The following is a 24,909-nucleotide window of genomic DNA, read 5'->3' as shown; positions in this document are numbered from 1 at the left end:
TCTGACTTGAAGAAGTATAATAATCAAGCATTTCTTTAAATTTAGTAAAATGCAGACTTTAGGAGTAAAAAACATGTCTGCATCAGCTTTCCATATATTTTAATAATATTATGGGCACTTAGTACTCGCCATTTTAAAAGGAACAAAAGCACATGCCTGGCAAACTTCCAATGTCAGCATAACTTCAGCAAATTAATACTCCCTACCAATGAGCCTATACACAACCTGCATGTGCGCCTGTACAAAAACGGTGGTGCAAAAAAATGGCAACACACTTTATTTAAAGGTCTTATTTCTAATCTTTATGCCAGGGGTCTCAAACTTAAATGAGTTGCGGGCTACTGCTGGCACTGTCATCTAATTGGAGAAAACACCCACAAATATTTCCAAAAATGTAGTGGTTTTTTTTTTTGTTTTTTTTAAATTTCAAATATTGTATAACAAGAAAAAACTCAAAATTGTTTTCTTTACAAATAACTCTCTCCCTGAACTAACACAGCCATTCGCTCATCATGTTTGTACTGTCTGCTCATATCGCCTTCATATTAAATAACTTTTTGCTTTTAAAATAACCTATTTCAACACTGCACTCAACAACAAACAAATTCCCTAAACTTCAAGGGCCAAATAACATTATATTTCTTCACGTCAATATATGGGACCCACATAGTGGTGACGTGGGCCGTGAGTTTGAGACCCCTGCTTCACGCTGGCTCATTGCTCTAGCTCTAAGGATAATACAAACTGGGTAAGAGTGTGAGATCAACCATTTAACATAGATCACAATCTCTTTTCCAAAATAGCAAACTTTTCCTTTAACACATACTATTAAGCTACACCTGAGGCTGAACTGGAACAAAAATATTTCCGCTAAATGACATATAAAAGCAGACCCTGCAGGGATAAAATAGGAGATAGGATGACTAAAACTTTTGTGAATTGGTTACTGAACGCCCTGAGGTTATGGAATAAGAAAATGCATGGTAGTGCAGCATTACTGGTTCTTCTATTTTACCCCTAAAGGCTGCGGGTGATGACTGGAGTAGTGAACAGCAGGTCTGTCAGCATCCTCTGGATCTGCATCGCCCTCGTCGCTGGAAAGTCGACTGCTTTCTCCAGCAGCGGTCACCCAGCTGTGGGGAGCTGGTTCTGGGTTAGGGGCCTGGACAGGAGATGCTACCGTGAGCAGAGGACCTGAGGTGGAAGTGGAGGAGCCTCCTGGAACCCTGGGACAAAGGGGTGAATAAAGTAATGAGACAAAGTGGGTTAAGGATTAAAGAACTGGAAACATATGGGACAGAAAAACAAAAATTAAAGAAAAGAGACAGAACAGGAGCCGTGAAAGGGAAATTTAAATGTGAATGCAGAAGACGAAGAGTGTAAACAAAGAAAGAAGGAAAAAGGAAGCAAACTCCAAATAAGTTCATTTTTAAAGAAGGGTTTTGTGCTCTAAATAGAAACAGGATATATGTTTCTCACAACAATTTGACATAGGGTGATTTTTCTGCTTGCTCACTTCTAGCAAACTGTGTCTATAGCATCCCCTGGTGGAAAAGGGTGCATCTGTCTGAAGAAAAAATGCTCAAGTATGCAAGTGAACACAATCTTCTCAAAATGACAAGTAAACGTACTTAAGACTAAAATAAATAAGCCATTATTTCTGTTTAGAAAGCATTCCCTTTCTCTAAAAGAGCAGTTTAACTTCAGTAGCCAAAGTTTAACAACATAAAAATGGCAGAAGTACATAGAAAACTATATAAAGTAGGCATTATAATATACAATGCTCCTGAAACACACTCCTCATTTTTAAAGCTGATTAGATTCCTAAAGCTTTTATTATTTGCATATTTAATACTTTTCACATCCTTTGTACCTTGGTATGTGTGCATTTGCCAGCCGCAGCTTCAATGTGGAGAGAGGTCGTCCATTGGGGCAGTGAGACTTGCTGGGAGACGAGCTCTCTTTAGATATAATACTCTGGCTGGAGCCTTCCTTCCCTCCCTGCGCTCCGTCCTTGTCCTTATCCTTTTCTTTCACTCCATCCTTCTCCTTCGCCCGCCCCTTGTGTTCAGCCAGGAGGATGTCAAAATGTTTCCTTCGGCCAGGGACAGCCCGCCGGTGGGTTAAAGAGTGAGTCTGCAGCAAATGAAGAAGAAAAAAAAAACAATTATTTTATTCTTTTATTCCTCTGACCGTTTAGAAATACTGGGTTATTTCCAGAGAGACTTTGTAAATGAAAATATTGATCTGTGAAGAACAGACTGTACCACAAACACACTTCATTGGGATTGAATGCTGCATTGAGAGAGGCTCAAGACATGACTCTTTGGTTTCATGATAGTTTCCATAACCTCACACTGTATGTGTCTACGTCACACCACACAAACACGGGTAAATATTACCTGTACCTATATACCGTTCCAGGTACTTTGGAAGGTAACCAGCCATCAAACATTTGGTTTTCCAATAGATATTTACCAAACAAGGCAGAGAGGTTGCTTTAGACTGCCAGGCCTGCGTTTGGAAAGAAAAATACTTCCTGCACTTATTCAAAGGGAGCGGCGAAGGTCTGTGCATCTTTAACCACAAGGTCCCAAAGGTTTATGTATCACATTTCTAACTATCCTGACTATTGAATACACATTTGAAAGAAAATAAAACTTTTAAAAACTGAACAAGATGCCAGTGTTTGGCGTGCTAGTTGAAATTATGGTGATATATTAGGGTTTTCTGAAGTTTGAAGTAATGCTGAATTCAGAAAGAAAGGGGAAATCTGAGCACTGACAAGTGTCAAATATAAGTTAATTTTAATTTAAAGATCCACCATGACCACTGCACTTTCCTCCCCCATCTCCACCTCATCCTCTTCCTTGTCACCCAAAGCTTCATCCTGACCTGAAACCAGGACTCTAACATCAGAAAATGTCCATAAACATGCCTATTTATTCCTGATTAGATTATTCCAGATTAGACATGTGACGTTTCTGCCTCCAGATAGCTGACACTGAGCTGCCTGGTTAAAAGCCAATGTCCATCTGATCAACAGTTTGATTACATTCTCACATTGTGTGAGAGTTTATTTGCCAATTGCCTGAGTGTGACAACATTAAAATCCATTTTAACATTATTTTTTTGTAACTCTGACAAGATCACCATCATTGATCTGAAATGAGCTCCAGTGACTCATCAGCCCATACTGGACACATTCACAAATTTTTACAGCCTCGGATGCTTCACAAACAGCACAAAACCATCGATATTAAATTTTACATGTTGTAAATATGTTTGGTGTTTTTTTGGTTTGTTTTGTGGATAGTTTGGCAATCTGCCCTCTAGCTTATCAAGACAAAATGCTATGTGTCTAGCGATGCTGGACATAGTAGACCTGAACAAGATTACTTTGACAGACCACTCCCACATGAAAAAATGGCAACAAATTAGCCTGATACATCTTTAATTACTTAACCAGTTTGCAGTGATTAGTAAAGCTCAGCAGAGGTAATTATAGGGCAGTAAAATAGAGTATTACTTCTTAAGATGTTTTAGCCTCATCCAACATCTATAATTACCTCATCAGGGGAAGTGTAGGCCCTGTAATGCCTGAGCAATGCTACCCCAGCATTAACTGAGAACGGGTGTACACACAAGAGAGGCAGCCAGAGAGCTAGATATGATCATAGCTGTGGTCGGCGTCTTTCAGTAGCGACATTAATGTGCCCTTTAACGCTATTACTCTCAGAAATTGTGGTCAGACAAAGAGCAGGAGGGTCAGACGTTACTATTATCTCCACAGAAAGCACGCAGAGGTTGAGAGTGTGGGTAACCCTGCACTTGTGCGTTTACTTGCATTACCTTGCAGGTGAGAGACCGTGTGCAGGGTCGTTTGGTCTCGGGGTCCTGCACTCCGCAGTGCTTGTTGGGATCAAACACTCTCCCTGCAAAAACAAACACAACACAGAAACACACACTAGAGTCATCTGGTAATTTCTTCCTTCCTTCCTTCGAGTATCAAATCACATTTGATGGGAGTGGGAGCGCTGCAACACCACGAGCAAATCAATTTTCCTCTTCTGAGACAGCAGTTCACTCGCGTCCTCGCTCACATTTGTCTGTTCACATGTTGATTCATGTTCATTTGATCATTCAGTTGTGGTCTGAGGCTACTCTAAGAGCACCAGTCTATGTCACATTATTAGCAGTCCTTCCAGAATCAAACAAAAAAAAAAAAAAACCAAACAAAGGAAGACTCTTCATACTGTGACAAATTATTCTTGACACGACATGCTGTCAGCCTTACAAGAGTCACTAGTGACTGACAGCCGAGCACACTCTCTCCAGCCTTAACGAACTGTATCCAGAGGGGAAAATTTGCACTTGTTAATGATCTCCACCCCTAAAATTTAAGGCCAATTTCTTACCCGAGTCTCCGATGTATGTTGTAGGAATAATATTAAAATGTATATGATGAAATGACTCTAGTAAGAGTGGATGAAATACATATATGTAGTTTGTGAGGGGCTGCCAGTTATGATGAGGACTCAGCTCCTTATCATAACAGCAGTTTCTTCTGGCTTGAGTTTTAACATTTTTAACAGTCTCTGTCTTTGTTTTTTACCCACTTGATGTCCAAAAAGTTAATTATACTAATTTTCTCTCTGGTTTCATTCTTATTATTACAGCCAAAATAGCTGATTTGGCTCCTCACCTTTGAAGTCAACTTTCTCTGACTGGCAGCCCTTCAAAAACAAAAAGCAGTGTGCCTGGGATGACAACATTAGAGACACAACACACACACACACACACACACAAAAAGTACCCGACAAATGATTTTACTTGTTAATGGCATCAATTACACAGATATGCTTAATTGATGAGCGCGTGAGTCTTGAACTGCAAAACAGAATTTTATTTTTGGAATTAATAAATTTAAATCAGCCTTTCAATTAGTGTTCTATTATTTGTCAACTTGAAATGTCAAACCTAACTATTTAAGTTGGGTTTGACATTTAGAAAGAAAAAAAAGACAGAAAAAGCAGTTAGTTCTCTACTCGGCCTACATTTGCAGACAGACAGACCTTTCTTCCTCCACACAGACTTGCAAATAAACAGCAGCCTCCAGTCAGCAGGTTATCTTGAACAGTGTTACTATCACAGGGCTGTAATCTTGTGCTGGCCTTTCCTATAATCCCTGTAATCGTTCTGTGTTTGCAGTATGAGACAGCAGCTCCAGTGGATATATCCAGAGCAACAAACACGCACTCAGACATAAACAAACTCACATGCACGCTCCCTCAGTTCTTACAAACTTGATAAAAAGAAGTGAGAGAGAGAGAGAGAGAGAAAGCGAGACAGAGAAAGGAAGATGATCGCTGTGAACAGAACCTGAGCAAGACAAACCAAACAACACCAAAAGCAGAAGGTCAAGAAGAGCAAGAAACAAGACGAGTGACGTGCAGAGAGAAAAAGATGCAGCCGGGAGCCTGCGAAATAAAAATTAGGATAGAGCATGAGCTTGTGAAAGAGAGAGAGCAGGAAACAAGGAGGTTGAGAGGCAGGCGGTGTAGAGTGAGAGGATGGAAAAAAAAAAAAATGTAGACACACAGGAGGTGGGGAAAATCTCTCAAGAAGACAAGCAGCTTTTTGGCAGTAAGAGCTCGTGAATTAGAGGGTGTAAATCAGAGGCTCAGAGCATAGAGGCACTCGGTGCAAACTGAGAGAAAGACTAGTGACAGGAAAAGATGAAGAGAAGGAAAAGCAGCATAGAGAGATGCGACACAAAAAAAAACAACCCAAACCCTGAAATATCAATAGGAAATCTTTAACTTTACAGCCACATGTGTTTTCACCCCTTCTTATACAGAATGATCCAGTCAGTTAACTTGCGCATAAATGTGAATATGAAAGTAAAAAAGTTTGGGAGTGAGAATTAGTAAGAAAGCTGAGATCGGCAGGCAAGCAGTGAATAACAAGAAAGGAAAAAATAAAGGAGAGAGAAATCCATTAAATGTAGGGAGGTGTCTGACCAATTCCGAAGCTCACAGTTTCACGCGCTGCTGACCAGTGTGCCGCTAAACACTCAGGCTGGAAGCTGTCAAAAGAATACTGAGGAAAAAGTGCACGAGCTTATCTGGGTGCAAGTGTGCGGTAATGTAGGAATTCTAATGTAAAGCTCAGTAGGAATTAAATGGGCAAAGGCTGAATTATGTAACTCTTGCAGCACAGGAATGTCAATCGTCTAAAGCGTCAAGAATCAGTTTCTTGAGCTGCAGGCTGATGGACTGAAATCCTAAATCAACCATAAAAAAGGCAGGAAGGAAAATGACTCAATATGTCACAGTGAAACACACATGCAGTAAGACTTCTGCTGGATTCCCCCCCTTTCTTAAAGAAAAGAAAAAAAAAGAAAAAGTGCTAACCTGAAAGTCTTTTGTGACTCCTGGAGGGAGTCTTAGTTCCATTCTGTTGCTTCTTCTCCAACGGTGACACTGATGGCAAAGCTGGGAGAGCAACAGCTCGGTGAGAAGGTGAGGGTGACAGGGAGGATTTCCGATCCAGCGGGGAGGGAGACGGCGTTGACGCCGCCCTTCTGTCCAGCGGGGAGCGAGCTGGACTGGGCCGCTTATCTAGAGAAGATGGAGGCGTGATGGATCGCGGCGTGGATGGTCCGCTGCTGCCACGACCATTTGTGAGCTTTTCGCTCGATCGCTGGGAGGCCTGGGTAGTGAGGGATGAAGGCTTATGCGAGGAAGGGGAGGAAGAGGAAGAGGTGAGGCGCACGTGTGTCGCTGAGTCGCCTCGGCTTAGGCAGGGCATCTTCTCCAGGCTTACGACTGGCAGCGACACGCTGGAGAATAGTGGGAAGAGAGTTGCAGACTTTTTTTTGCAATTAATGAATAAAATGTGGGATTTTATCGGACTTAGTAACAATGTTATCGTATTGTGCACGCACCAGGTCTTGTTCCGCGCCCCCTTGGGCGGGTACACAGCAAGTGGAGCCTTGCTGAAGCGGGAGTGAGGGTAATCTTTAGGTATCCTGAACGCCAGTGTCTCCCCAGGACTGGGAGCCACAGCGGGAGGCACTGTGGATGCTTTGGGCTTCATGGCCAAAAAAGGACTCCTGGAGGGGACTGGGGAGCTGTGCTGCTTCTCTAAAACAGATCAAGCCCAAAAGAAAGAAAGAAAGAAAAAAGCTCTTATTCATGCATGACAAAAATATGAATAATAAAAATAATCATAAACACATTATGACAATCAAGACAGACCAACAAGAGCATGCACTGCTAGTGTGACTTGCCTTCAATTAGCACCGAGTCTTTTTAAACCAACTCTACTCTGCTTAGTTGCCAGATGGCTATGTTGTAACACAGGGGAGAGCAAATCTGTGGCTGAACTTCTCCACAAAAAGAAATTTCCAATCAACTAAGGATGCTTTTCTCTAATTAGCAGTATGCCTGACACCATCTGAAGTGTCCTTTTCGTGATGACCCCCGACCCCCCCACACCCCACCACAAGAGCCAACAATTACAATATTTTTGACCCAGATCTGATCAGAATACACGAGTTGGAAAAAAGTAAGATGCTGAGAACACAGAAGGAAACATAGACGGGAGTAAATCACAAAGCAGCAGGGAGGAAACACGGAGGAGAGGAGAGGAGAGGAGCTCACACTTACGGTTTTTGCTATGCATGTCTTTGTGGGATCAGGGTGGGTGGGGGAGTGGGGGTGTGTGGTCCAGGACTGTCTCTGTGTCTGTCTCACAGGGAAACTATACCCCAGCTACCTGAATGAAAACAGAGGATTGAATATATCGTGAGCACTGAGCACAAGGCAGGGAAAAGACAGAAACAGTAAAACAGCGCTTTGGATAGCTAGTAGAGTATACAAATTAGGTGGAATGCCATCCTCTTTTTCTGTTTCCCTTAAGGCACGTCAGTTCTACAAGTGAGCTAACTAAAGTTAACCAACATCTGCAAGACTTCGCTCAAAGATAAGCTGGAGAAAAGCTGATGTTAATTTTGGGATGACAATAGTTTGAGATCCCATCACTGGCAGGCTTTACTGTGACTTGACTCATTACCTTCTGCTTATCAAAAATGAACACTAGCATTGTTAAACAGCTGAAACTACACCTGTTCATACGCATTTGCAAACACTACTGTGCAGAGGCACGGATGTGGAGGCAAATATAAAGTTTTCAAAAGTCAGGCATCCGCGAAATATTTTATCATTACTTTGTGAGAGCATAATTTGCATGTGTGGGTGTGTGTGCGTGTGGCAGGTGTGTAAATAAGCCAGTGGAGGCAGACCGCCACAGAGGCAGCTGTCTTCAGAGTACTAGGATCAAAGTCCAGCGACACATTCACAGGTATGCACCTACAACAGTGCAAACTTTGCACATTAAATCTCTCATTATTTTACATTATATTAAGCAGTTAACTCCACTGTACGGTTCGATGAGGTTGCGCTGCAGAAATAGATGGGGAAAAATTGTGTCTAATTCAGGGTTATTCTCTGATTTAGGCATTGTATTATTTTCCCAGGAATGAAAAAGGTAAAAGAAATCTGAAGAAATATGATATCAGATTTCTTGTGATTATTCAGCCAAGCCACACACCCCCAATACTCTGTGATTCGACTGGTTTATACGATGTGTATACTATATTTTATTTGCTTTATTATACAAATAGCTTTTGCTCATGATAAGACAACAAAATAACCTGATATAGAACTTAAAAATAATTCTTAACAAAATGTTGCAAGACTTTTAAAATCTTTTATAGCTGTATGTGACATAATGATCAACTTTTCCCTCCCCAGAACAGCCTCAGATATATATTTTATATCTTATATATCAGAACTCATCCAGGGAGTAAGGAGTCAGTTAGGAGTTAATAACACTAAGTTACCGTACAATACATGGGCGAGTGCTCAGGCAAGGTCACTAAGCCACTCGACCACAAGGGCACCCTCCCTACTACACTCTCAACCTGCTGGTTGTTATGGCAATGCAGAGAGCCCCAACGGCTGCTGATAGGCTCTTGACTCATCCTGTGGGAGGAGCCAGCTGATGATGAGGAAATACAAGTTCTCAGAGCTCAGCTGGGTTTGTTTACACTGACAGAGGAGCAGGGAATAGAAGTAGAGAGAGGGATGGCATGAGAAAAATCTGAAATACAGATGAAGATTCTCAGAGTGTGCTGGAGTCAAAGGCAGTGGACTTGGAATTTTAAAAAGAGCAAGTTGTTTGGGATAAACAGTGAATTTAAAAAAAGGCATTATGGATGTATACAGAGCATGTTTCCAAAAATACCCCTACTGAAGAAGTTCCCAGGAATACGGACAGACTGACATACTGAAGAAACACTTCCTTTTTTTTAAAGGATATTTTTAAAATATTTCATCTACCAGAGGCTGAACTTGCATGGTTTCAAACATATCACAATCACAAGCAGTAAGCATGATCACTTTCTGTATCTACAGATATGTATATAGAAAAACTCTTCACTGTTGAGAAAAGTCTCTGTTAGCATCTGAGATGATGTTAAAAAAATATATCAAAGCCATGTCCTTCTCTTCTCTAAAGTGCAGACAAAAAAAAAAAATTTAAATGTGAAGACACTTCCTCAGATGTACACTATCAGTTGGCATTTTAATTGGCCCATACCTCAGCTAACAGCATGCATACAGCCAAGCCACAATAACAATACCACAACTGTGGCGTGAACGAAACTCAACAGAAATTCTGTGGTTAAGGGCAAAACTTTCCAACATCAGCCAAATAACATGTGCGCCACAGCCCGAGAATACACATTTTAACAACAACAACGTCAAACACAGAAGCAGCCAAAACACTTGTTAAAGGTAGAAATGGTTGTGATCTGCTGCTCAATTAATTCCCCACTACAGAGAAAAGTTGGAAAGCGAGTAAAGCAACCAACAGAAACAACATGAACCTTTTCATCATGCACTCAACTCACTCAGACACACAAAAGCACACACAGCAGGGCACAAGCAGGAGCAAGGTTAGAATACAGACGCTCAGAAGAGTGAAGAGAGGAAACGGTAGGAAATGAGCATTAAAAGAAATATCTGAACATACTGTGGAGACCTGATTTATTTAGGGACGTGGCTTCAAAAGCACAGCTCATTTGTTACTAAAGTAGTTGTGACTCTTGCATTTTGTAGTTTCGAATGCTTTTCAAGACTCAGAGGTGCAAATTAAATGCTGTTAGAAACACTATACAACTATAATTACCATAATATAAGTCATCAATCAGCTAATGACAGTGGCATTACTGGCAGGGCATACCAGAGACAACAAATAATCTAGCCCAGACTTACTTCCTGTTCCACGTGGAGGTTATTGCTTAGAGCCAAACTATGAATGCAGATAAACAATCAGATAACGCCATTATTTTCCCACCCATGTGTTTCCTTTTTGCTGTTCACGTGCACTTTTATCGGCACGCGATCAAAGATAATCAAGCGTCGTTGCCAAAATATCGTCCATTGCCCAAAGACACTGTAGAGATAACATTTATAAGATTATAAGACTAAAGTTATGAAATCATACTTTTTTCATTGGGAAGGGTTCATATGAACATCGTGATCTGGTTATGAAAAGCTTTAAGATTCACTCACAAGCATTAAATGTTGTTTCCTTGCACATTTTTGTCTTTACAAACTCACTGGAGCGAACATGCTGCTAACACTGCCAGAGTAAGGGATTTAGCTGATATCCCACTGGGCCATTTATGCTAAGAATATACATGCTTGCTTTACTCTAAGGAGATTTAAATAAACAAATCCACTAAACAGAGCAAGCCTCTGATGTATAAAAGAAAGTATATGTTAACCTTTTAGCACACAAGACTCTGCATATATTTAAATGCATTCAGTGTGCGTTCTAGCTTTAAGTTATCTCTTCAAACACATCAGAAATGAGCAGCAAACTGGGCATGTATAACTAGGAGCCACTGACCCCTGAGGCAGCCAATCCCCTCCTCGTTCTCTGTGCATGAGTGTGTGTGTGCACGTGCATGCATTTCGGTTTATGTAAGGCCTTAGTGCCGTTTTGATATACAGGTCAAGCATGAAAGTTAATCCCACGATGGATACACACAAAATCAAATACAAGGCAACTGCGATGACTAAAAAAGATACTACTACAGGGTCAAAACATTTAAAGCAGAATCCCCGGCAGGGAACAATGGCACTGTGCTTGTGAGGATGCTGCAGTGACATGATTAGGATCTACAACAATGGGAGGAAATGCATAAAATATCATAAGAATATCCTGACAGCGTGAGCTCCTAGAGGCAATCTACTCAACAGAGGTCAGGAAGAGGATTTTTCACGCCATGACACACAGCGGTTGTGTATATAAAGCTTATTTAGGTATGCAGCAAGCGACTCAACTACAGTAACTGAACTGGAAGACTTATAGGTCACTGCAAAACTAAAAATAAAAGTACATGATGAAATCCACACTGAATTCCTCAAAAACCAGAGTCTCCAACTAGTCAGTATGTGAACTGCCCTGCTGGTCTGCTTGGTGCCTGACTATTATGGTATTGTGGCCTGGAGGATCACTTTGTTTTATAGGGGAGCTCTCAGGAGATTCCCACTCTCGACTGTGTGTTGTGTTTTTGTGTGTGTGCATGAGTGTGCTTCAGACCTGTTGTCACCCGACCGTGTGTGTGTCAGCAAGTAGAAATGCTGCCAATGAGAGAGAGGAGGGGGCCTGCAGGGGGCAGGAGCAGGGACAAAACAACACTGGCTGCCAGGAGTCTGTGAGAGAGTGTGTGCATGTGTGTCTCACAATACCACTGACCTCTTTCTGCTGAGAACCAGAAAGTGAGAATGCGTGTGTGCATGAAACTTCACAGGCCTCTCTACTCATAGGAAGAAATAAGTGTGTTAGTGTATGTGTGTGTATATTAAGTGTGACCATGCCCCCCCCCACACACACACACTTTTCGCACAAACAGAAAGCTCAGGCTAGAAGGAAGCAGCAGCTCACGGGCAGATGTGAGCGAGCTCAGTAGAGCCACAATCAAAAACAAACAAGAGGTAGTTGGACATTGTGAGGGGCCAATGAGGTCTGAACAAACAAGAATGTTTTAAAAAAAAATAGACTAACAATTATTTTCAATTTGTTAGTTTCAACAGTTAATTTACTATGCAAATTCCTGTCAGTGTTCTGCTACTGGAAACTGAATTACCCGGAGGAACCTACTGGGGGATTAATAAAGTTCTATCTATCTATCTAATTTAATAAATATAACAACAACAACTGAGCAACTTTGTGAGCTACTCTCATTGGGCTGCAGTCTCCATAGCGACCACATGCTATGGTCGCATGCTTCCTGCCTGTGCAAGACGCATATGCAGCTTAGCACAGTATATACGTCATGTTGCTATGATACATATGATGTATGCATCATGGTCTGGATCCAGACACTCACTTCATGTAAGATATGGAGGTATTTTTGAGCCTCATGTAGTCTTGAAGTACTATTGTTTTAACAGTGGAGATGTCCATTAAATCTTTTGTGCATGTGCCTATTGTTTTAGATAAAAATGCATCTACACAGTTTCTGTAAATAATTTAGTGTATCATAGCTTTGATCCATCTGCCGAGTGTTAGAGGGCAAAACTGTATGATGTCTATTTGCACAGAGGGAAAGTAGCAGGGAGGTCATGTTTGAAAGTGCCTTGCAGGGATTCACAGAATTTACTTATTGATCTAAACCGCTCTGTGTGCGTGTCCATGTATGCATACGTTTGTTTCGGGCTTCTTGTGGGACAACACCATACTCCCAAGCGTGTGCGTGCAACTTAGTCAAGTGTATGATTATGCCCTGAAGTTTTATGTCCGTGTAGTTTGCCTTAAGGGGTTTGTGTATGTGTGTGGCTTACCATAGTGTGTGAGAATGCCCTGAGGAGTGACCACCTTACTGCAGACATGGCAGACAACAAGAGAAAAATCCTCCAGTGCTGGGAACTGGCTGTAGACAAGCATCTCTGAAAGAGACAGGAAGAGTAGGTGCCACAATTATAGAATGACAGAAGCAGGCAGAGGGAACAGACGCATAGACAGCAACTGAATAAGACATATTTTGGCAGAACAGGGATGTATATAAAAATAATAAACATAAAGTCAGGATTGTTACACGCAGGATATTTAGAGACACTTGAGCTGAACAATCACTTGTCATCAGCTTCATCTTAACAGAAACCTCAAACACAAACCTCCCATTGCCTGGCACATTCCAATCCAATGGAAAGAGTAGAAGTCTCATGCCTTCTACAGGTCAGTCATCATGACTATTGGCTAATAATGGGAATACCTTTACAATTTATATTAAATAGTAAAAAAAAATAAAAATAAAATAAAAAATCACAATTTCAAAAGCCACAAGACAAAAAGGAACAAATCTTTACAATTTATTTTATTTTATTTGTTAGGAAAAAAACCCTAGTTTGATTAATTAAATGTCAAATGTTTATGTACACATTTAGTGATATTGTGTTTAATATCATCTTTAGACTTCAATACTATATGAGGCTTTAAAATATGCATCTTCGGACCAAATACTAATTATCTTTTTTTTTTTTACTACCAAACCAACAATCTACCACAGGCACATGGATAATTAGTGTCTTTTCTCATTACTACACAGACAGACCTTCAAACACACTAGCTAGAACAAAACACTGTAGGTTACACCCCACCCACTCAGGGAAAGTTGAAGATTAAATTAAATATTGAGAATCCCTCTCCCCCATATATGTCCAATGGAAAACATCTATTATCTCTTCTGGCTAAGCTTTGAGAAGCTAATCTATCTGTACCTAAAAAAGCTCCGCTGTCAGAAATCAGAGCTTTTTATTAGCAAGGGGCTTAAGCCAGAATCACTCAGCAGAGGTTGGATGTATGTATGTGCATGTGTGTGTTTGTGTAAGGTTGCAAAGGAAAAAAAAATATAATAATAATAATATAATATATATATTTTTTAAAAGTGGGGGTGTCTGACAGTGACTGTCGTCAAGATCTTACATTGCTAGCAAGTTTGTTGTCATCTAGAAAAGCACAGACAAGATGTCATGCTTAATACTAGGGGTGGGTTTTGATGATTGATTTATCGATTAAAATCGATTCTCGCTTGGATAACGTGATATCGATTCATTAAAATCCTGAATCGATTTTTAAATATAAATTTCTTTTGCCCGAAATGCCAGAATCTCAGGTTAAACCTCACAAAATTTCAACAACCACCAAACAGCTAAAACAGTCATTGAGTACACGCATTCTGCACAAAGACGTAAACACAAAGCGTGGACCCGCCGAAACATCAGAATCAGTGAGATGTCGCCTTTCTCACCTGATGGCACAGACACGGACACGAGCTGAGAGCCGACAGCTCGCTGATTCTGATGTTTCGGCGGGTCCGCTGTTTACGCCCTTTTTGCGCTGATTCTGAAGCTGCAGGTTTTATCTCTCTCCAAACAATATTGACTAAACCAGCAGCAAAAGAAGCAGCAAACTACACTTCACATAAACATCGTCATGAATTCCCTCTTACCTTTGCTGTTTTGCTGCCACCACGATAAAAATCACACTACATGCACAGCTCTCTCTCTCGCTCTCTCTCAGTGTACTTCAAGAACAGTTTCCCGTCTAATAATCTTTTTTCTGCATTATTCGCTTGCTTGTTACGCACAACTCCGTTCTTACAGCGCTGTCGGACGCTGTTTTTTTCCTTTTACTTGCTTCCGAAAAGAAAGCCTCATGTCTGCCGTTCAATACGCTACTGAACAAGTTTAAACTTTTTAAAATTATGCAAAATTGCAAAACGCTTAGCTATGTCTGTAATAAAACCTCTGTAACGTTGCTCTGCTTCACTTCAGCAGCATCAGGTAATGTTCATATGTTCATTAATAGTTTTCTTTCGTTTTCGATCTACTACAGAATATTTTTATAAAATCGCAGGCCAGGAAAATCACCTTCATGTTTTTCTGTGTTTTATCCTCAGCTACTTTGACACAAAGGCATCTGCTGTGATGCTTACACCTTTGATAATGTGTCAGCTTTCTTTTTATAGATATAAAAATATAGAAATGTACTGATGCATGAGCTGAATTATAATATTTCTGACTGTCTGAGGCAAAATTTCCCCGATTCAAACTGAATCGAATGAAATCAAATCAAATCGAATCGAATCAAATTGAATCGTGGATCGAATCGATTCTAGAAATGAGTGACGATACCCAGCCCTACTTAATACATATCAGAGTGTGTGTGTGTGTGTGTGTGCGAGAGACGTATAAAAGACAAGGTTATTTAAGGTCACGGAAGGCCATATTATACACTATATGTTATGTGCAGGTGGTGCATGTGGGTTTCATTGCTGGCTAGTGTCACATTCTTCCTCGCCCTGAATGTTGCAATTATATTATTATGTTAAACATATACATGCATTTTTGCTTAAAGAGTCTCTGATGAACTTTGTTACTACCAGATGACACGTACAGGCTATGCTAACCACAGGCCTCTAGCAGGCCTGTGCTTCCTTTAACCGGTTTGCACTTGTTTGGTTTCAGAATCGTGCCAGTCGTTTTAAGATAAGATAAGATAAAGTCCCACACATGAGACATTTTTTGGTCATGGCAGAAAGTACAAGTTAAGAGCAGTAAAAATTAAAGAAAAAAGAAAAAAAAAACAATAGAATAGAATAAGACAAGATAGAATAAAATACTATATAAAATAGAATAAAATACTTTGTTATATTGGGAAATTGCACTTGATACTATTACACATCAGGGAGACAGGGAAAGTTATCACTGTGTAGATATGTCTGTGAAGGTTCATTGTGTAGAGTTTGTGTTTAGAACCTACTGTCGCTCAGTTAAGACTATACTTTTAAGCACAGACTCGCACACAAAGGAGGAGCTTATGTTTAATTCAGCAAGACAAAACCTCAAGAGACAAATGAGCTCGGGCTAATGGTGGTTCAAACATGGAACGCACATTACAGAACTAATGGGCCAGGCTAGTCTTTGTTGGATACAGGCTATATGCTACAGTTGATAAGAAAAAATAATTCAACTCTGCAGCCTAAAAATTAGAGCTTGAAGCAGTACTCACTTTATTTTAAATGTTAGCAGCAGCAAAAATCTTTGTACACAGTGCACAAATCCCCTGGCACTATTGTATATAATCACTCCTATACCGATACCAATGCAGATGTTTGAATACCCAATACTGATAACCAATAGATTTTTTTATTTATTCTTATTGTTATTTATACCCTGCTTTAGCTCTCCAACACACAATGCTTGAACATTTATCCCACAGATAATTAATGCAAATTACATCTAGGACACATATATTACTGACTGATGCGAAACCTTTGTGACCTTTCCAGTTTGGCTTATCTATTTGTGGTTAAGTCAGTTCGCAAATGATGTGGTGTCTTTATTTCCGAGGTGAAACGCCAGTAAATGTGAAAAAAAGTTACACGGGGCCCAGACTCATGTTGCTCAGTAATACACAGCAAAACAAAAGCATGGCTATTGCTATTAGGGTCTGAGACTGAAAAATACTATGCTCAGAAATGAACTCCCCAGAACATGTCAGCCAAGCCTCATTTAAAAACTTGTTTGACATTAATAAAAACAATTTAGTTCCATTACCGAAGCCCAAAAAAACTAAAAAGATTTTTAGAGTCACTTTTGGCTTGAGTATGACTTTTCATTCTGTCATTTGTGGTGCAGAACATGTTACTCTGGTGACTGACGGTGCCTCTGTGCATTTGCATAAAAGGTCATTACTCAATAGGTTAACATACAACATACTGAGGCTGTCATTAAGTGATTACTTCAGAGTAATCACTTAGTGCTTGAAATGCTTAATAGTCACTGGGAAGCATATTTGGTGATAAAGCAGAATGAAAGCTAGGATATTGTACTATTAAGCAAATAAAACTGACCATAAATTCCAAGCAATGTCTATTCAATCTGATGAGCACTGCAATGGAAAACAGCTCCACATCTGTTGCTCAACAGTTGCAGTAAAGTAGTCGGCAGATGCTTTGAACAAGCCCATCTGGAAGAGGAGAATATTTCCCACACACAAATCGAACCATTGCTCTTGGATTTAGGCCACAATTCAAACTCCCTTCTTTAATGTTTGACAAACAAAGAACTCCATTTCATTCACCAACAAATAAATTATACTGTTTGCTTTTTCAAAGAATTGCTTGATTGATACCACAGTATGTTAACAGGCCAGCGGTTCTGTGTGGAAAAGCAACCTTTAAATAATGTGAGTGCTGTCAACACATTGATACGAGGTAAAAATGTAATATAAGCAACTGAAGTGAAGCGTTTTTTGTTTACAAGTTGATCAGCACAGTTCGTGTCTTTCCTGTGATCGTTTTCGGAGGAAATGAGCACACGTATCATATTAGGAAACTTTTGCCAAGACAACGTAAAACTATGACTCGATTTTTGTTTTCTGGCATTTCGCAAATTCCAATGTATAGAGCAACATCAAAAAACAGAGCACTTTAAAAAAAGAAAACAACAACAAAAAGGAAGTAATTCCCTCTGCAACTGCCAAGTCAAATGCAAACTAAGTGCATATTTCTTCAGTCTGAATTATGTCTGTGTGAGTGTGTGTCTCGAGCCAACTGCCACAGTCTGCCAAATGACTGACAGGCCAAAAAAGCAGACTCCAAAAACATCACTCAGTAGTGAATGAGTATGTTTCGCGCAACTGAAGTGATCCATCATTAGTCAGTGATCAGTAAAGCTAATCAGTTTACTATTGCAAAATGAGTGTATGGAAAGAATCCTACACAATATTCATTTAAAAAAATCAAAAACAAAACAAAAGTGGTTACTAAGGAAAGGTTGGTTGACTAACAAAGTATTAAGGCAACTGTAACAAGCAGCAACTCTGCTCTGTGGATAAATCAATTAACTTATCTCTGGATCGCGTTTCCATTTTGCACCATTACCATTCCAGAGGCGGCAATGTGCGAGATTGACAAATTCAGCTTAAGTTGTTCTGTGAACAGCCTCACCAGATAATTATTGCTCCGGCACCAAAAGCTCTGATAGTATAAACAAACTGACTAGCGTTGGCAGGCAGCTAATGTTGCAGAACTTAGTCTGCACACACGCACACCCGTACAGCCAAATTCACCTCTTTTAAAAATGTCCCAGATACAAAGTTCAACATGCTGGTTAAACATTTGATTGGTGCCAACAATAAAACTGTAAAGACATAATGTCACGAAAAGTGTTTACAAATGAGCTGTGGAAAGGTTAAGTAGTAGTTTTAAACATTTTATGATTGCAACGCTGCTGAAAGCCACTTCTACCTAACGGTACAGTTTAATTCAGACCATTCCTTTCGAAATTATGTGAACATTAAAAAAAAGTCTGGTTTAATGTAAGAGTAGGGTTGATGGTTTTACTAGAAAATCAATGTTGTCAGAGTGTATTTACAATTTATCATCCAGACTAAAACTTTAACATTTTCTAATAAAGAACAGAGGAATCAAAGTTTTTCACTTGTTTCTTTTGTGCTTACAGACTTTCATTTTGATGATGCTTCTAATCCATGGTGTTTTTTAAAGGTTATATCTCAATCTCAAGGTTAATTTTTATAGTTAATCAATGATTTATTTTCACAGTTTTCCTCTGAAATTATTAAAACCTTTATTTCTGGTTAAATATAGACTTTTTAATATTTTTGTCTTTATAAATAACATTTGCAAGCATATTTGAGCATACATCGTGTCTGTGCAATCCGGGTATGACAGGATAATAGTCCAAGGAGCTATCATTCAGTTTTGCAAAACTTTTACCACTCAACTAGCTTATACCCTACTTCTATGGCCTTATCAAACCATTTCGCACAAACTAACAACTTCCTGTCTCGGTTTCACAGCCAGTGCTCTTTTAAGGTAAATAAAGGTTCCCTTAAAGGGAATATGTAGTTTCCAGGCACCTCTTTAGTGTGCCTGGCACCAAGTAACCATTTCCTTCAACCATCTGCACTTGGGCTGAGACCTGCTGGCATCCCCAGTTCAGATGAAGCCATAAAACAGGCAGCTAAGTATCGAAGTCTCTTACTATAATACACAAAATCTCTGTCTGGTTTTTGTCTGCAAGACACATATCCAAGAATTGAGCAATCCAGCTTTTTAATACAAGTACATCCCAGGCCTGAAACTTCTCATCTATATTAGACAATATGGCGTCATCACGATCCTAAAATGACCTATTTGTAGTGTTTATGCACTTATAAGACCTTGTAATACTATCACAACAGTAACATCTAATTCAGCAAATATTGATTTTTTTGATTGTTAGCTTTACAGTATCAGTATTACTATACATCATTAGGCATGACAGCTTCTGAAGTAAAAGTTACAATAAAAGTTACATAAATAAAAACAAATGAATTTAAGGTAAAAGGGATTCTAAGGCATGAGAATCAGTCTAGCCCACAAAAATTAAAATAAATAAATAAATAAAGTAAATTAAAAAAAGAGACCTTTTTAACCAATATTTCATTATATGCTTTTTTCTCAGGCTCATGTTATTGACATTTATTACTAAAAATTAAACAATGGAAATATAAAGCCATAATGAAAAAGGACAAGCAGACCAAATAATGCAGTAGTGTGGGTATGTACTAGTTTATTTCTTTAGTCTCACTGCTTGGTAGGTTTTGTTTGCTTCACAAGTGACCCCTTCACCCATTTATTAACCTCTTTGCAGGTGTTTAGAAACTGAGTGACTGGACTGAGTTTCTCTTGTACAAAAGGTTTTTTGTTTCCGTTTTATGAACTAAATTCTGAAATTCGTGCACGGCTGTCAGAAACTCCAGCGGCACACTTCGACATGACTCATGGCACACCACTGAGCCTTGCAACAGCACATCTGGAAACAACTGTTCTTAAACTGTGACTTACCAAACTTAACTTAAAAGTTTCAAACATCAGAGGAAGCGCCACAGACAATGCACAGTATTTTACCATAGCTTATACAATATCATAAGTCACCCTGTAGGTGAGAATGCTGCAAACAGTGTTCCCATTCCAGGTAGGTTTGGTGAGGGACAATTGTTAAAGCATGCTTACAGAGATGCTAAATCATAATACAGTGTAATCAATCATTTTTTATAGCAATGAATACAGTCAAAGAACACCTACATTCACTAAATTGTCACCCAAAGCATTGCCATAATAATGTCATGTTTTAGGCGAATCCCATTTCAAATAAAGTGAGTAGTAAACTGCTATTTCAAGATGAAGGACAGCAGAGGCTGCTGGACTAATAAAACTAAGCTGATTTTGGGTTGGCATTAACTCCACTGCACACAGGGAGTGAAAGAGAGACAAAAGAGACAACCATAATGACCTGCACCACACATCAGTCACTGCCAAACTGGCCTCCGTATTTAGAAATGTGCACACATGCAGATGAAGTCAAGTGGGTTAACACATAATATATGAATCAATGATGAATCACTTAGTAGTTGATGCAAATTCACAAATAAAACATTAAAGCAATGTTTCCCTGTGTTTGTGAGGCTCGTGAGACTTGTGAGGCTCGTGAGCGTGTGTCTGCATATCACTCTCAGCAGCACTCAGTGTCATGTTGCCAACAGACCAGCAATTCTGGAAACACCGCTCTAGTCTGGCTCTGAGAGAGGGGAAGAGGAGGCATGTGAGAGTGTGTTTGATAGAGTGTGTGTGTGTGTGTGTGTATGTGGGAGGGGGCTTTTGGTATTTGACCAGTGAGACTGAGAAGAGTTTCCCCGGCTCTGCATGTGCGTCAGTGTGCTCCTACGAGGGCTACAGCACGCTTAACCTCTCAGGGATGACTCAACTGTGTTAGTGTGCAGCGCGTGCTCCCGTGGGTATTTATACATAGTGAGGTGTGAAGGAAGCCCTTTGGCTCTGTCCCTAAGGAGGGTAGCAGGGAGGCACATACTGCTTGCTCAGGGGCACGCTCTTCACATGCACAAAACTGACGGCTGCACACAAGCTAAGCCAATTTAACAGATTACGAGCCACTGATTGAAATAATCAACCTCCAACACATAGATACAAATACAACAAATAATAGCCCATCACATTCAAGCATAGTTGTTTGCTGTTGATGGTTTAGGCCGTGTAAATATGTGACACAGGAAGCAAAAAATATTGCTCCTATAATTTGCTATAGCTTTGCGAAGACTCTATAGATCACTTAGCAGTTTTTCAATTATATACCTTCCATAATGTTTCAATTAAAAGCTCTACAAAGACATCATCAATGCAGTCTCTTCTTTTGCCTTGTTTGGGGTAAGAATATCTGATGATGGAAGATCCAGAACAATATAGGGAATTAAATGGAATCTACTACTTTAATGATTTCACAATTTTAGTCTATTTCAAAGTTAAAAATCGAACAAATGTGTTTATAGCTTCTCAAATCTGCAGATTTAAGCCTTTTCTTGTATTATATGCAAGTAAACAAGACTCCCCTTGCTTCTAAACTATATGTCAGTTTCAGTTAAATATCTAAATATATCTTCTTGGTCTCTAATAAATTTGTGTCGGTATTTTTTCACAATTCGAACCTTTTATTTTGAAGCGATTAATCGATCAAAGTAGAGAAAAAAATCATTTTCAGTCCCAGATTACTGTAAAACACACCTGCAATCAGAAAAACACACACACGACCTGTAAATATAAAGTACAGCAGCAGCCATGCAAGATAAATAAGATTTCTGAGAGAAGTGGTCAAAGATGGCACCATTAATGCTCCACAGCATGTGCAACAAAACAATAACAAACCACCACCGTATCTAGTAGTCTAACTTCCCTTACCTTCTCTGCGGAGCTTCACGGCTTCACCAAGGCAGTAAAGCTCTTTCTCGCTGTTATCCAAGGACGGGTCTGCGTCTGAACAAACAAAACAAGCACTTAGAAACACGCAGGGGCTTTCAGGAAACTTTGGGGGGCCCATGCGTGGAGCCCTACTGCCGCTCCTCCTGCTCCGGGGCTGGCTACCACCAGAGGCTAGCATTAGCTTGCTAGCGCCTACGCTGGCTTCCTAAATCAAGTGGAGCTGTCAAAGCTAACAAACTTACAGCTGGACAGTTGGGGGATAGCATTACTGCACGCGACAACGACACAAACTCCGAGCGGTAACCGATAGCTTTGCTCGCGCGCATTTGTGCACGACTGTTAAAGCAACACATCAATATTGCATTTTGTAGTAATATTATGACAGTTACTTTGCTGCGCTCTGACAGACACCCTGCATGGTGGAGGAGCTTACTCAACTCAATCACAGACAGTTGGACCACGCACTTCCCGACAGTTTGTCCGCAAAAATAACAACGCTACCCGTCGTGCGAACTTACAGTCAACAAAACGTAATTTAGCCGCACTGACGAAGGAAGACCAAGGCTCGCAAAGGAATGTATCCGGACTTGGTATTTGGCGATCCAGTGTCGCCATTGCTCTTCCTTCTTGTTGCTTTGCTGAGAGCCGTTTTTTTCTGCCTCTCCTTCGCACGCAGCAGGCGAAAAACGAAAGAACGAGATATGCTGACGTCGTTCTCGTCAGGCTTCGGCGTTGTCCGGCAACTATCGGCGGGGGCGGTTGAGGGGCTGAAAGACAGGTACAGTATGGTTATTCACGAGTTCAAAAGTTCAGCGTAGTTCAGGTAAAGCCAAAAACCCATCATCACCATTTCCATAATTTAAAGATTACACTAGGCTGCGTTATAAATAAATAAATGCCTTTTTTTAAAAAGCATTTTTCCAATAGCACGTTTTAGTAATATTTGCGCTTCAAAAAGCTAAGAAAAACTATCTTCATGGGGGAAAATATTAGAAATTACCTCGATGTATTCAGCCAATACTGCTAAATTTAAAAATCTATATTTTTAAAGTCCACCTGTCTCTCTACAGTGTTGTGAAAAGTACTCATTATGTCTGAGGTTGTCACGTTTACATGTTTCAGACAATCAAACTAATTTAATATCAGACAATTTTTGAATATTGATATCATTTATTACAGCAGAAAAGCTATATACACAATTATTATTCAACAATTAGAAATAGACTGGGCAAAAATGACATCATGGGAGAGTTCCAAGGAGAAAACAACTGCTGAGCAAGAAGAACACAAAAAACTCTTGATGATCCCCAAGACAGCATTTCATAAAAATAACATCTCACCAAAAGGCAAAAATGGTGTTGGCAGTGTGATGGAAGTTTTTGGAGTCAAAAGTCGATTAAAATGCAGATATAAATGCTTTTCTGTGACCTTAAACAAGCTGTCCAAGTCTCATTGGCAGTTATCACAAATACTTGACTGGAGTACTTGCTGCCATGGGTGGCACAACCAGTTATTAGGTTTATGGGCCAATTACGTTTTCACTCAGGGCCTAGTAGGTTTGGATTAAAAGCTGAATTTTACTCAGGTTATCTTTGTCTAATATTACGATGATGTCTGGGGAAAGATCCTTGGTCTTAGTTTATTGGAGGGACAGCTCAGGTTGAGTGGTTTGGGGACAAAGTTAGGGAGGCAAGTTGAAATGGTTTGGAGATGTCGAGAGGAGGGGTGGTGGATATATTCATATATTCAGCCAAGGATGTTGAATATGGAGCTGAAAGGCAGATGGAAAAGAGGAAGACCTCAGAAAAGATTCATACGAGAAGAGGATGCTAGGGATAGGGCCAGATGGAGGAAGATGATCTGCTGCTATGGTGAACCCTGAAGTGAGCAACCAAAAGAAGAAGAAGAAGAAATCTTTTTATGTTTTATCTCCATTCATTATTTATCCTCATCTTCTCTGAAACACAGTGAACATGTCAGGAACCTTGGCATTAATTCTGGACATTGAATTCAGTTTTGACGATCATATCAATAGGATTGCCACAACTAATGTCTATCACTTAAATCTATATCTATGGTTAAAAAATTCTTACCTCAAACTGACTTTGAGAAATTGCTTTCATATCAAGCAGGTTCAATTATTGTAATGCTCTCTCCAAATCATTCATAGGATGATTTCAGCTCATTCAAAATGAAAAATTTGACCACACTACCCAGTAATCAAGTTACATCATTTATTCCAGTTCAACATAGAGTTCCCTTTGAAATCCTTTGATTAGTTCACAAAGCTCTCAATGCTTTCACCCTCAATTATATACCCGAATTGCTCAAAACACTAATAGCTCAATACAATAGGGTTTTTTTGTTTTATTATATTTTGCTGTTTTTACAGCCTTAAGTCATTGTTTTGATGTTTGATCTTCTGTGTCAAGCAAATTGAGTTAAATGTAATAAAATGACAATGACTGTTTTACTTAAAATGTAAGTAAAATAGTCATTGCCATTACCAGAGTGGGAGGCTTAATCATTAAGTTCTCTTGTACTCTCCTGTTCAGCCAGTTTCACTGAAAGCAAGCATGCACAGCGGGTCTTGTGCAGGTTGAGCTCATGGCATTACAATGACCTCTTGTGGTTGAAAAGAGAAGCTGCATTCACTGTGCAAAGAAGTACCAAACAATGGACTGGTGTACTTTTAAAACATTAATAATATCTTCTGAAGTAAATCATGTTTTTATTTATAAATGATTTTGGATGATCTCAGAGATGAGGTGCTCTTTGTGAGTTTATTTTAAGGTGTATATATAAGGTATATATATATATAGGTTAATTGGATAATCCAAATTGTCACTAGGTGCGAATGAATGTGAGTGCGAATGGTTGTCTGTCCCTGTGTGTTGGCCCTGCGACAGACTGGCGACCTGTCCAGGGTGTACCCCGCCTCTCGCCCTATGACAGCTGGGATAGGCTCCAGCGCCCCCCGCGACCCT

The 24,909-nt window shown here is 39.8% G+C and overlaps 1 protein-coding gene across 2 annotated transcripts in view; it reads right to left on the bottom strand.

Annotated features, from left to right (window-relative positions):
• Positions 1-22,641, bottom strand: part of atxn7l1 (ataxin 7-like 1) — a 28,518-nt gene extending 5,877 nt beyond the window's left edge. The window contains exons 1-9 of one of the 2 annotated variants that reach the window (XM_005941587.3): positions 22,441-22,641; positions 21,902-21,976; positions 12,924-13,028; positions 7,674-7,782; positions 6,950-7,148; positions 6,417-6,844; positions 3,853-3,935; positions 1,874-2,136; positions 1,016-1,226 (exon numbers count right to left, since the gene is read on the bottom strand). In XM_005941587.3, coding sequence (XP_005941649.1) covers positions 1,016-1,226; positions 1,874-2,136; positions 3,853-3,935; positions 6,417-6,844; positions 6,950-7,148; positions 7,674-7,689 — 1,200 coding nt within the window. In that variant the 5' untranslated portion in view covers positions 7,690-7,782; positions 12,924-13,028; positions 21,902-21,976; positions 22,441-22,641. The remainder of the gene's footprint in view (positions 1-1,015; positions 1,227-1,873; positions 2,137-3,852; positions 3,936-6,416; positions 6,845-6,949; positions 7,149-7,673; positions 7,783-12,923; positions 13,029-21,901; positions 21,977-22,440) is intronic. The other variant, XM_005941585.3, reaches the window with a different exon arrangement.
• Between the last annotated feature and the right edge of the window lie 2,268 nt (positions 22,642-24,909).

This window comes from Haplochromis burtoni, unplaced genomic scaffold, assembly GCF_018398535.1.
Source record: "Haplochromis burtoni strain Fernald_Lab_line unplaced genomic scaffold, NCSU_Asbu1 Contig_315, whole genome shotgun sequence".
Lineage (NCBI taxonomy): Eukaryota > Metazoa > Chordata > Actinopteri > Cichliformes > Cichlidae > Haplochromis > Haplochromis burtoni.
The sequence above is the reverse complement of the archived record's forward strand: the minus strand, read 5'-3'. Positions and strand labels throughout refer to the sequence as shown.